Genomic DNA, 13,767 nt, shown 5'->3' on the forward strand with positions numbered 1-13,767 from the left:
CACCGTCGTGCTGGAAGATGAGATTATTCCACACGTGGAGCGGCACATCTTCCAGCAGGACACCGAGTTGTTCCCTCAGAAAATCAGCGTACACTTCCCCGTTAAGCCTCGGTGGTAGAAAATACGGACCGATCTGTAAATTTAGAAAGAAAAAAAAACGATTAGTATAATCAGCCGAATGAAAAGGATCTTTTAATTACTTACGATATTATTTCCAATGAGGCCTGCCCAACGTTGACCGTGTACCGATACTGGAACGCACATTCACGAGCGGCATGGGGATTTTCCTCTCTCCAAACTATGTAGTTTCGAGAGTTGAAAATCCCATTCGGCGTGAATGTGGATTCGTCAGTCCACAGTATCCTGTCGGGGAAATCTGGATCCCTTCGGCATTGCGCAAGAAATCCTAATTAGAAAACATTTTTATTAATTAGCTATCTATATTAAATCGTATTTAATTGAAACCGAAAATAATAGTCGAAGTTACCTTGGCAGAAGTGCACCCGACTTTCAAAATCGCGCGGCAGTAGCTGCTGGACGCGGTAAAAATGGTACGGCCGCAAGCCGTTCCTATGCAGGATTTCTCCAACTGCAAATTTGGATAAACCAAATTTGCGTGCGGCACCACGCAAGCTGTCTTGCTCACTTAAAAAGTGTTGGATGATTTCATCCTCCAATTGTACACTGATATTACGCGATCTGGCATGATCACGGTTAACCCGTAGGCTCAGTCTTTCGCGCGAACATCGCACAATATTTAAAATCGCGCGTCGTTTCGGGTGGTATTGGCGATTAGGAAAGCGGCTCGCATACAAACGCTCCGCGGCACTTGCGTTTTCATTCGCCATACCATACGTTATCAATATGTCCGTCAATTCTACACTGGTTAAATTTTCCATGACTATTTCAAAAAATAAAAAATGCAGGAGGTCTCTACAATTCGGAGGACTCGCTACGAATGCTGCGTTGATTTGAAAGATACAAAATGTAAACAACTATTTCCTTTTTTGCTAAAAACAAAATGCAAAAAATAAGTATTTTAAACGTTCAACTGTTGTAATCGTCAAGCGCAACATTTGTTTACATTTTGTATGTTTTCAAATCAACGCAGCATTCGTAGCGAGTCCTCCGAATTGTAGAGACCTCCTGCATTTTTTATTTTTTGAAATAGTCATGGAAAATTTAACCAGTGTAGAATTGACGGACATACTGATAACGTATGGTATGGCGAATGAAAACGCAAGTGCCGCGGAGCGTTTGTATGCGAGCCGCTTTCCTAATCGTCAATACCACCCGAAACGACGCGCGATTTTAAATATTGTGCGATGTTCGCGCGAAAGACTGAGCCTACGGGTTAACCGTGATCATGCCAGATCGCGTAATATCAGTGTACAATTGGAGGATGAAATCATCCAACACTTTTTAAGTGAGCAAGACAGCTTGCGTGGTGCCGCACACAAATTTGGTTTATCCAAATTTGCAGTTGGAGAAATCCTGCATAGGAACGGCTTGCGGCCGTACCATTTTTACCGCGTCCAGCAGCTACTGCCGCGCGATTTTGAAAGTCGGGTGCACTTCTGCCAAAGTAACTTCGACTATTATTTTCGGTTTCAATTAAATACGATTTAATATAGATAGCTAATTAATAAAAATGTTTTCTAATTAGGATTTATTGCGCAATGCCGAAGGGATCCAGATTTCCCCGACAGGATACTGTGGACTGACGAATCCACATTCACGCCGAATGGGATTTTCAACTCTCGAAACTACATAGTTTGGAGAGAGGAAAATCCCCATGCCGCTCGTGAATGTGCGTTCCAGTATCGGTACACGGTCAACGTCTGGGCAGGCCTCATTGGAAATAATATCGTAAGTAATTAAAAGATCCTTTTCATTCGGCTGATTATACTAATCGTTTTTTTTTCTTTCTAAATTTACAGATCGGTCCGTATTTTCTACCACCGAGGCTTAACGGGGAAGTTTACGCCGATTTTCTGAGGGAACAACTCGGTGTCCTGCTGGAAGATGTGCCGCTCCACGTGTGGAATAATCTCATCTTCCAGCACGACGGTGCGCCTCCGCACTACCGATTGAACGTGCGAAGCACCCTGAACGACATGTTCCCGGAGAGGTGGATGGGCCGTGGTGGCCCTATTACATGGCCTGCGAGATCCCCGGACCTAAATCCACTGGATTTTTTTTTATGGGGCCACGTCAAGGCCTTGGTAGAGGACTGGCGTAATGGGACGGAAGAGCAAGTCCGCGATGCTATTGTTGCGGCCTTCCGTTCTATTACGCCAGATATGGTACACCGTGCAACGCGGAACATAGTTCGAAGGAGCGAACTATGCTCGGAGCAAAACGGTCGCCACTTTGAGCAGCTCCTACATTAAATTAGGAAAGTGGATTAGGCCTCCTGGGGAAACCACTATAAAAAAAACGCGCCAAGCTATTTACCGCAAGGTGGTGGGGAAAAGATAGCCCAAATACAACTGTAATAAAGATATTTTTCAAAAAATCGATGCATTTTTTACGATGAAATTGAGTCTAATCGCAGTGTAAATGCGACATTTATTAGTTTTAATAATTATAGGTAACTACGAGTTAACTTAATCAAAAGCTGTCGTATCTACGTCATGTTTAGGCTCGTTGTCATCACCACAATTTTTTCTATTCACTAATCAACCTTTTGATTACGTTTAATTGAAGTTGTAAGAGTTTTAATATTCTTTGATCAATTAAACGTAATTCATATTTCGGTTTTTTCAAGCCTATTGTTGGCCGACACTCGAAACTGAGCGCTTCGGTTCAATTGTTTTTCCACGCTCAGTCTCACAACCTCCCTCCCCCCTTCCCCACACACTCTATGTCTTACTGCCAGATCTTCAATTGGATCATATGGTAATATGATATACTAATTAAAGTGTATTGGTGCGTCAATTGTCTGCCAATCCGATTCCCGGATTTTTCGCTTCTCCTGCTCGACGAATAAAATATTAATAATTTCTACCCTTAATAACTTCTAAATTAAGGGTTTCGCGAAAAAATTTCATAAGAGTTTTCTCCTCAGAATCGGCCGCTCTAACTGGGGTATCCGGCTTGGCACCCTATTACTGGACACCCTGTATAACAATTTCATTTTTTACTTAGATCAGCTATTATATCAAATTGGTATGATATTAAAAGTAATAAATAGACATATGCATCATTAATATCATGATATATTTTAAATGCAACAATTATTTTAAAAATATATAATAATGATAAGATCACAATTTTCCTCTAATCTTCCTTAGAACATTTAAACGACTGCATTTATATCAATTTAACATAGGTGAAGGCACAAAACTCTCTCTTTCTCTCTCTAAGAGAACTCTCAAATATATTTCTCCAACCAAAGTAATACTGTCACGAACCTATGCAAAACAAAGTATTTTTAAAAATATATTCTGAATGCTTATTAAACAAGCAATACCTTTAATTTGCTATTATTCATTATTTCGATATGCACCCCTTTGGACATATTCGTGCTGCCATTGTACTTGACCTGCTGTAGATATAAAATAGTCTTTCAAAGTATTTCTTTGACGATCACCATTTAAAGCATAATTATTTTCTTCATTATTAGGTGCATCTGCCGCATCAAGCCACAGAAAATTCTGAAATATTTGAATTGTGTTATTTCTAGTAAATGAAAAATAAAGTATAAACAGCCTTTGAATAGAGTAGTGTATTAATTTTATAGAAGCTGATTACATAAATGTTCTCAGTGTTTAATAAAAAGGTTTGTTTTTAATAGTATCATCTTTAGATGCTTATGAAACTTGACTAAAATATAATATTAAAGAAATGAAAAAGCCTAAGACGGGCTATTATTAAGATAACTCAGAGCGCATTCGATTTGATAGTTTCAACGCTGTAATTGTATAATGTGTTAAACAAATTTTATATTATAGTCGTGTTCCGTTATTACTGCAAGTAAATTTCAAGTACCAAGAATATACTATACTAACACAAATGATAGAATTTCAATACTTGCAGCTTGCAGTAAGAACAGAACAGGACCAATACAGGAACGTTGAAAACATCAAATATAATATACACTGAAATTTATCTATCATACAATTATACATATAAATTAATCAAATAAAATTAATGAAACATTTTTCTCTTAAAACGGCCATTATTAAATAGTTATTTTTTTAAGCAATAACTTAACTGTATATAAATGAAATTAGTGTATTTTCTACCTGGTTAAAATATAAATTTGATTCTTTGCTGAAATCTTTACTTTCGCATTTCTGTTCTTCCTTTAATACGAAGTTATGCAGACATACGGATGCATTAACAATTATGTCTGCGGTATCAGGTAATACGCAAATAACAGTATGAAGTATCCTCCATTTGCTCGCTAAAATTCCAAAAGCACTTTCGATGGTTCTGCGTGCTCTAGATAATCTATAATTAAATATTTTTTGACTATACTGCAAATTTTTGCTGGAATATGGTTTCATAATTCTTTTAGAAAGCTGAAATGCATCATCGGCTATAAAAAACATAGGGGTCTTCAAATCACTATGAGGAAGATTTATATCTCCATCCGGAATATTTAATTTATTATTGCTTAAATTGATGCCTATATTGCTATCACTGAATATTCCACCATCACTATTTCCTATAAATTAAATTAATTACACAGGTAAAACTAAATTATGCTGAAACAATAAACTATTTATTTTGTATTTTTTACCTCCATATGCCCCAATATCAACTAAGACAAATCTGTATAGATGATCAGCAATGGCTAAAAGTACAATACTATAATATTTTTTATAGTTGAAGTATAAACTACCAGAATTTGGAGGACAGCGTAATCGGATGTGCTTTCCGTCTATGGAACCTAAACAGTTTGGCATATTCCATCTTGCCCAGTATCCTTTTGCATTATTTCTCCATTCATTTTTTGTAGGTAGAGAGAGATATATTGGCTGCAAAACTTTTATTAAAACATCGCAAACTTCTTTTACGATAGATCGAACTGTAGACTCTCAAACGCGAAATGCTATAGCAATCGTAAAATATAAGTCACCTGTAGCTAGATATCTGCAATATAATAAACATTGATATTAAATTTAATAGAAAACTTTTTAAAAATCTTAGGATTAAAAATATGTAACAAGATTCTCATATAGTTTTTTAATACCATTGATAACAGAATGAAAATGCAATAAGTTAAATAGGTGGGATTTACAAAAGACCAGATGTGTTGAAAAGCTTATAAATATTTTATTGTTTCCAATAGTGTGTTAGGAAAATTACACAAATAAGACGTACCTTAAAGTTATTAACAGTCTAAGTTCAGGATTTAAAGCACGTAAACTCCTTTTTTTTAGATAAGGTTTAACCATTGTTAATAACTTTTCAAACTGTACTCTTGACATTCTCGTATAACGATAAAAAAGTTGTACATCATTTTTTATATCTTGAAACAAAGTAGCGTAATCTCCATTTACATCTCTTGTTAAATTAAAGGGTCTAACAAGCCATCTCCTGTTAACCCATCTAATTTGTTTCTTTTTTCGTAGAAATAAAAGGTACAAATCTATACAATGCAGTGTCAGATATAACAATTGTCCTTTTCTTGTTTTTCTCATTTTAAGCAGCTAATAAATAAATATTGTACGATATTAAAAAATCATATTCTATTGACTTTATGCACCGAAATAAATCAATTTCTATATATAAGTTTATTAAATTGATATTTTTGTTAATATATATTGTGACGCGGTTTTTGGAGTCTCTCCGTCCCAATGTGTTAGTTGGAAACGGAATTCGGTAACGAGAGGGGAACATAATAAATCCACCGACTCTCCCTCCTTTCACCCCCCACGATTTATTGTAATTATCTAAGATTGTGTCGAGCCAGCACTTCGAGTGCCAGAAATGGATGTTGTTCCGTATACTAAGAAGAAAGGGGAAAGACATGTATGTAGAATGAATGAGCAGGATAGTAGACGGCGGCTCGCGGTTCTAGGTGCGGGGGTGGATAAGTAGTAGTATGGGACATAGAATAGGCATCAGCAACGGATGACCACAATGACGAGAAGAGGAATTTAGGAGAAAAAAACCTTGAGCGAAAGGCCCCCCAGTACCCACTCCCATCCGAAAGATACGACGGAAAGATCTACGAGAAGATTCTACCAGCCAAGAACCCATCCTGAAAACATGGGCCTTTCAATTGGTAGGCGGCACCACACCTGTCGCCGCTAGAAGTGTGGTATGATAATCAGCCAATAATTGGGCCGCGGAAAAAGGACCCGCGAATGACTAGATTCGATCGATTTGATCCCGGAATAAGTAGGAGCGGAGTGGGGAAGAATCAAGTGGGGAATGAGACTATTGAGAGCAGGAGAGTAGTTCTCTTCGATTGGAGACAGGGAGCGGAGCGGATGGCTCAGGAGATCGAGCAGGATCGTCCAGGATCCGAGATGGAGAGCCAGTCCGAGGTGTAGGAGTTCGGCGGAGGAGGAAAGGAGACGTCCGAGGATTGTACCAGGCCACCGATAGATGAAAAGGTCGGTAGCTGCGAGGAGTTGGGTGTTCGAGCCGACCAAAGGATTCCTCCGGACCGAGTTTGAGTAAGGTAGGGTGGTGTAATTTTCGGATGTACTCCGCATGGCGAGGCTAGCTGGGTGAACTGGCCCAGGAGGGGGGAGGTGTTCCGGTTCACTCTCGATACGGGGCTCCCCGTCATGTTCCCCACATCTTCCCCGAGAGTGACCTCTCCGACGAGGAATTGTCCCTTATGGAGAATCACTCGGGTGTGTGGGTGAGAGTAATCGGGAGTTGGCGAGAGGGTGTAGAGGTCCCCTCGTCTCAGGGCCGTCGAGATGACTCGGGACACCACTCCCCAGGTATTCCCCAGCCGAAAGACGTAGGTAGAATAATTCTCCCGTGGGAAGAAATCGTGCCCTTTCCGTTTAGATGGGGGAGAAGGAGGACCGTCGGTTGCTCAATAGTGGAGAGCGCGAGCCGGTCATCTCGATTTCAACCCGGTTCGGGATGTCCGATCGGAGAGGAGGGTAGGGAGTCGGTGCCTCGGCGCTGCCAAAGTTTGGAGTCGGTTGGGGTATTGGCTGACCTTGTCGCGAACCTCTCTCCGAGCATCTCTTCTTGGCGGGGCCCCTCTGAACGGTACAGTTAGGGGGTGAGTGCCTAGGGCCTCCCCTGCGAGTCGAGATGATCTGGCTCGTCGAGAAAGCCTCCTACGGGACGTGGCTGATTATAATATGGGACGACTCATTCCCCGAGATCGGGAGTCTCTCGTCATGCGGAGGGACGCAGGAGAAATAGATTCATGAAGAATCCCCGCTCCTTTGACCCGCGAGCCTATGTACGACTGTATGTATTTCTGTGTGTATGACGGTGTATGTGCGAAGGTGAGAAAGAGAGTGATTATACTGAGAATGGTATTTAGAAGACTGATTATGGGGAAAATTGGCGATAAGAATAAATCGTATGACCCCAGTATTATCTAGTGCTTATTTCGTTTAAATGCGCAAGTACCTAGTCCTGAGGTTGTCTCATCCTTCTAACCCTGCCCCTCTACCAAAGACAATATCCTGACTAGCTGGAGATGGAAGAATGTCGAAAGTGAATTTCTGGATGGTTTGATCATGAAATCCTATCTGGCGCCCAACACTCCTACTTTAATGAGGAGCACTATTCTTCCCTGTACCGGGACAATTATAGCCATCGGAAATCATACTTGACAATTTTATATAATGGGAAGACAGAAGGACTCGTTATAAAATTTGGCGCCCAACGTGGGGCACGAGGATGAATAACCATCTTAATAGGGGCTGCTTATTTGCGTATTACCAATTCCAGTTGCTAAGCGAGTGAATGTTATGAGTGAAAGAGCGTACGGAAGTTTTTGTGTTGTATGTTTATAATTGTATCCTAGGTTAAGTAGTTGGCCGGTTACCGGTCGCGTCGTAAGTAATATCCGAACAAGACAACACACAAAAAGTGTAAATGCTAAGAAAAACATTTAATCCCCAATTCTGGGAGATGGGCTATAGTACAAGTGGAATGGGCTGTAGGACCGTCGTTGTTTTGATTCTACGACTTTCCAAAATCTTAATCCTCGGACAATAACACCTCGCGAGGCAACCGATCATTCGCCGGCTACCGTTTATTTACAATTTTCGATACACGGATTGGTCCGCGATCCCCACCTCCTGGGCGCAGCGCGACCGACTAGAGCATTCGGTAGTAAGCACTACGAGGAGTAAGACGTGACTTCAATTATTGAGACTCACCCCAACGTTTACAAATAAAGTGTTAATCGGGAAGATTGTTGGGACTGTCTAAACCAAACGGTGGACCGTGAAGACTGCAAGAGAAGGCCCAGTGGCGAGGAACTTAACGGAAGGGTCCTTCTTCCAGAAAAGCAACCTACCCGGGAGTACCGATTAAGTTCAGGGAAACAGACCGGGATAGCAGACTTAGGGGAAAAAGGAATAAAGTAAGTCGTTTCCAAATCTCCGTATATAGTAAGATTATTATTTTAGATAGTGAACTACTAACTTAATAGTAAGAAAGCGATATCTTCCACGTGTTCGTGCGCGTACCTATATAGGACTAAATTAGCCTTCACCTGGTGTTTGGGTACGAGATATAATAAATAAAGAAAGTTTGTAAAATTAGGTAGATCGCGGATTTGATTACTCCCGTTTACGGAATTTATTTACAGTAAAAAAAAAAAAAAAAAAAAAATCGGGTGCCGAATCCCCGAAAAATAGTGTTATTCCCCTATATCCCCTCAAGGAAGAGAGTCCACCTTATATCCACCTGGGTGATATTTTCCCCAAGTGTGTGTGGTGTGTTGTCTTTGCCTTGAAGGAGTGAGGGTGGTCACGGGAGAACACGGGTGTATACTCCCCGACTAGTAGGTATTCCCCGAGTAGAGTAATTTTGATGGGACCTATCCTCACCTAACGAAGCCAGTAATAGAAAAAAAAATGAGTAATCCGAATACCAGCAATCTAACGCCTAGCGACGCGTTCCCAGAGGAGCCGAACCCTCTTGCGTGGGTGAATTCCCTTAATCTCGCGGAGGCTACGGCCCAGCTAGCTACCCTCGGGCAGCCAACGAACGGGGTATTACCGACCCTGCGTAGACGCCTGTATAATTACTTAAAGGCACAGGACTAGATAGCGGCCAGGAACTTATTGGGATCCCCGGTATTAGAGACTTCGGGTCGGCGAGAGTTAGTGGTCCCAGAACCAACGGGAGTTTCCTCGAATTCGCCGGCACAGTCAGATGATGTCGCGCTTCCGCAGGCAGGGCCTCTGAATGCGGGGAAGGTGGGTCAGAACCTCCTGCGCGGAATCATGGGGAGCGGTCGGAGAGTGACGGCACGGTGGATGTGTCTATGCTTGAGTCACGGCGAGATTGCGCTCGAATTTCGCGACTGGAAATACAGCTTGCCACGTTGATGGAACGGTTGACCATGGTATTGCCTAAAGGGGGTAGGATGACAGAGGGGGGGCTGATTCTTACGGCTGGGAGTAAGGCGTCGAGTCGGGAGCCTGTAGTACAGGAAATCCCCGAGTCTTTGTTCCCCACACAGGGAGAGTCCGATCAACATCCTGGTGAGGGTTATTCTCTCCCAAGCATAGATCGATCGGTCCCCGAACGGGTGGTAATCAACTCGACTTCCCCGGGCCTAAGGAGAACCCGGTATCCATATGTATCGTTCGTACCTGCGACACAGAGCACGGAGCCTGGGCGCGTGACGAACGGGACTGTTCAGGCCTCAGTTAAAGGGACCGCCAATTATGTTAATCCCCAGTGTGCTGCGGGAGATCAGGGATTCAGACCAACCCGGGTGGGTAAACCTCGTCCCCTAGGAGATCGTTTTCCGGGAATCAGTCAGGGAATCCCGACATCTAATGATGCGTTTGGGTCTATAGACCCTTACGTGGCGTATTCGACGCACGCCGTGCCGCCTCCAAGCGCGTATGGAACCACGGGATACTCGCGTGAAAACCTGGCGAATCAGGTTTCAGCCATTTGCTCAATGTTCAGTCGATTGAAGATCAGTTTTTCGGGTAGGGCGGGGGAGGATTCGGAAGCTTTCCTTTTGCGACTAATTGATGTCCGAATCCCATTGAACATATCTGACTCTATGATGCTCGATTAAGTGCGATACGCGTTAACCGGTATCGCCCTACAATGGTATAGGGGCTTGCGTACGAGGTGGGGAAATTGGCCGACCTTTGAAAGTGCCTTTAGGCTTCGGTTCGGTGGACCTAACGCGCAGTTCAATTTAAGACAAGACATCGCTAGACGTACCCAAGGAGAGGGAGAACCCGTGGCAGATTACTTCGTATGTATCCGGAATTTGCTGGACCGATTGCGCCCCCCGTGGCCGGAGAAGGAGTGGGTGTGGATGGCTTACAAAAACTTGATCCCGCGTTTACAACCGGCCATAGACATCGACGCGATCTATTCCTTTGATGCCCTAGAGACAAGAGCCTGTAGAGTCGAGGAAGCCATGAGGGCCGCGCATACGTACACTGCCCCCCCTCTTCCGGATAGAACGTTATATCCCGAACTGGCTTGCCCGTCTAACGCACGTACTGCTCGTGCTCCCCGCCGAACCACTGCCATGGTAAGCGAGTTAACAGAGATCGACATAGAGGGCGATTACCTCAAGGGAGGGACAGTGGAGGAATTGAACTTGGCCCGGGTCTCGACCGAACGAATCGACTCGGGAACCCCGATACTAGAACGGCGACCTTTAAAATGTTGGAATTGCCAACAAACCGGACATTCCTGGAGAAATTGTCCATCGACGACTAGAAAAATATTCTGTTATCGATGCGGCAAGGACGGGGTAGTAAGTGCTCATTGTTCATGTAGACCGGGAAACGCGACGGAAGGCCATTGACCATGCCCCTGGCCGATCTTAAAGAAATAAGTAGTCCCCTAATAACCCCACCGTCCGATTTGCTTTTCGAGATCAAGCGCAAAGGTCCGCTGTTGTATCTTGCCGCGTTGGTGGAAGACGTTCCTCTACCCGTTCTAGTAGATAGCGGAGCTACGAGCACCTTCCTGGGAGAAAAGGGGGTAGAAATGCTGTCCGAGCTAGAGTTGTCCGTGTCTGTCGGACCCAGGAGTATCGTGACTACTGCCGATGGGAGGGAAACCGAATTAGGCGGGGAGATCTCACTTCCTTTGACCTTGGGTGTGGTTAGCCGCGAGATTCGAGCTAGGATTTTTTCCCCGCTCGCGGTCCCCTGTGTTTTGGGGCTGGATGCGCTCCGCGCCTTCGGGATCGTTGTCGACTTCTCGAGACATCGTTGGTGGTTCAGTTCCCAACCCGACATTAGCTTCCCCTTTGAGGGTGGTGAAGCGGAGATCCCCAAGTCCCCGTGGAACGAGCCATGGGAGGAAAGGATATGGGCGTTACTCTCACTCGAGAGCGATAACGAGGTTCCCCTTCACTGGGAGGTCGAATAGAGTCCTTTTGATGATCCCCGTATCCCGGGTGAAGTCGTCTTCCCCGTCGAAGCCAAAGAAGAGATACGACTTCCGGGTATAGACGGAAAATACTCGGAGGTATGTATGGGACTCAGCGAATTGAATTCGGACGATGAGCGAACCCTAGAACTATTCCTGGAGACGGAACGACCGCGACTGTTGGCTGCCCCAGGTGTTACCAATCTCGCGACACATCGGATAGACGTGGGCGAGGCCACCGCGATTAAACAAAGATATTACCCAGTCTCCCCAATTGTCCAACAAGCTATTTATAAGGAAGTAGACCGATTACTAGCGGAGGGAATCATCGAGCCCTCGAGTAGCGAGTGGTCGTCACCGATTGTCATGGTCCGTAAAGCGGATAAATCTTATCGTTTCTGTTTGGATTTCAGACGAGTTAACGCGGTTTCGAAAAAGGATGCATACCCGCTACTCTATATGCAGAGTATCTTGGAAAAGTTAAGGGCAGCTCGTTATATATCCGCGATCGATCTTAGCCAGGCATACTTTCAAATCCCCATGGAACCCACCAGTCGTAAAATCACTGCCTTCACTGTCCCCGGTAGAGGACTGTTCCATTTCCTCCGTATGCCATTCGGGCTTACCGGCGCCCCGGCTACCTTCCAGCGTCTCCTGGACAAATTGATCGGTCCCGAATTAGAGCCTCACGCGTTTGCATATTTAGATGACATTATCGTTATAACCGAGACTTTCGATGACCATCTACGTTGGTTAAGGATAGTGTTCGACCGAGTAGCGGGGGCAGGGTTGCGGATCAACCCCGATAAGAGTGAATTTTGTAAATCTCAGGTACGCTATCTGGGTTTCCTCGTAGACAGATACGGTCTTAGAATGGATCCCGAGAAAATTGCCCCTATTTTAGAATACCCTCCACCGAAAAATCTAAAGCAGGTCAGAAGATTCATGGGAATGGCATCGTGGTAAAGAAGGTTTATTCCGAACTTCGCTACTAAAAGCGAACCGATTAATCGACTACTTAGGAAGAATCAACCGTGGCAGAGAGTGGGAAGCGGAGCAGGAGGGAGCATTTCGTGATCTGTGTCACCATCTCACTGTCGCTCCCACGCTAGCATGTCCAAATTTCGAAATTCCGTTCACTCTACAAACGGATGCGAGCGCGATCGGGCTAGGCTCAGTCCTATCACAAACTAAGGGGGGTCAAGAACAGGTAATAGCATATGCGAGTCGATCTCTAAACGATGCGGAGAGAAATTATACCACAACAGAATTAGAGTGTCTGGCGGTTATCTGGTCCATTAAGAAGTTCAGGGCGTATTTAGAGGGTACCCACTTTACCGTCATCACAGACCATAGTAGTATGCGCTGGTTGCATAATGTGAAAAATCCGACGGGACGTTTGGCGCGATGGGCGTTGGAATTGCTGGAATACGATTTTGAAATAATCCACCGTAAGGGAGCGCTTCACCATGTGCCGGACGCTCTGTCACGGATGTATGAAGAAGAGGGAGAAACGATAACTAGTGGAGTCTCCCAGAGTACAGGGGTAGACTACCTTCTGGCAACAACTGAAGTTGGAGAGGTATTTAACGAAAGTAACCTTGAGGACCCTGGTGACGACTGGTATACTCGAAAATGTGCGGCAGTGGTTAGGGAGCCTCAAAAGTACCGGGATTGGAGAGTAAGACAGGGTAGACTTTTTGTGCATCGTCCATCTGACGATTGTGAACCTGATTTGTCCGATCTCCATGCTTGGAAGTTGGTTGTCCCATTGCGGTGGCAACCCCGAGTACTCAGAGAATGTCATAACGAGTCTCAAGCAGGACATTTAGGGATAGATAAGACTTATCGCCGCGTGGGTACTCGTTATTTCAGGCCACGTATGTTCAAGGATGTACATAATCACGTCACGAGATGCGACATCTGTCAACGAACCAAGGTTGAAGCGAGGGCTCCGGCGGGAATGATGGGTCGAAGGATAGTGGAAAAACCTTGGGATTATGTGGCTGCGGATATCATGGGACCATTTCCACCGAGTCGGCAAGGATTTGCCTACATAATCGTATTCCAAGACTATTTCACCAAATGGGTGGAATTATGTGCACTACGACGGGCCACGGGACCTAAGATCAGTGAATCATTCCGAGACCTGATACTTTCGCGCTGGGGAACACCGCGTGTTTTGCTCACAGATAATGGTACGGAATTCATCAACCGCGTGATTAACGAATTGTG

At 44.3% G+C, this 13,767-nt stretch overlaps 1 protein-coding gene across 1 annotated transcript; it reads left to right on the plus strand.

Annotated features, from left to right (window-relative positions):
• The first annotated feature begins 920 nt into the window (after positions 1–920).
• On the plus strand, positions 921–2,393 carry LOC136784485 (uncharacterized). The gene is made up of 5 exons (XM_066745192.1): positions 921–987; positions 1,112–1,255; positions 1,428–1,607; positions 1,667–1,869; positions 1,941–2,393. The coding sequence occupies exons 1-5, from the start codon at positions 921–923 to the stop codon at positions 2,391–2,393; spliced, it is 1,047 nt and encodes a 348-aa protein (XP_066601289.1).
• Positions 2,394–13,767: the final 11,374 nt, after the last annotated feature.

Source organism: Prorops nasuta, unplaced genomic scaffold (genome assembly GCF_024137725.1).
Source record: "Prorops nasuta isolate Cenicafe-Biocafe unplaced genomic scaffold, Cenicafe_Pnas_1.2 PNAS00001, whole genome shotgun sequence".
Classification (NCBI taxonomy): Eukaryota; Metazoa; Arthropoda; class Insecta; order Hymenoptera; family Bethylidae; genus Prorops; species Prorops nasuta.

What these genes read in the sequence shown, in the direction of transcription:
- LOC136784485 (XM_066745192.1), top strand. Translation starts at nt 921, where the DNA reads ATGCAGGAGGTCTCTACAATTCGGAGGACTCGCTACGAATGCTGCGTT. An exon ending in AAACGCAAGTGCCGCGGAGC is followed by an intron (nt 1,256 to 1,427) that starts GTTTGTATGCGA and finishes ACACTTTTTAAG; the next exon opens with TGAGCAAGACAGCTTGCGTG. An exon ending in GCCTCATTGGAAATAATATC is followed by an intron (nt 1,870 to 1,940) that starts GTAAGTAATTAA and finishes CTAAATTTACAG; the next exon opens with ATCGGTCCGTATTTTCTACC.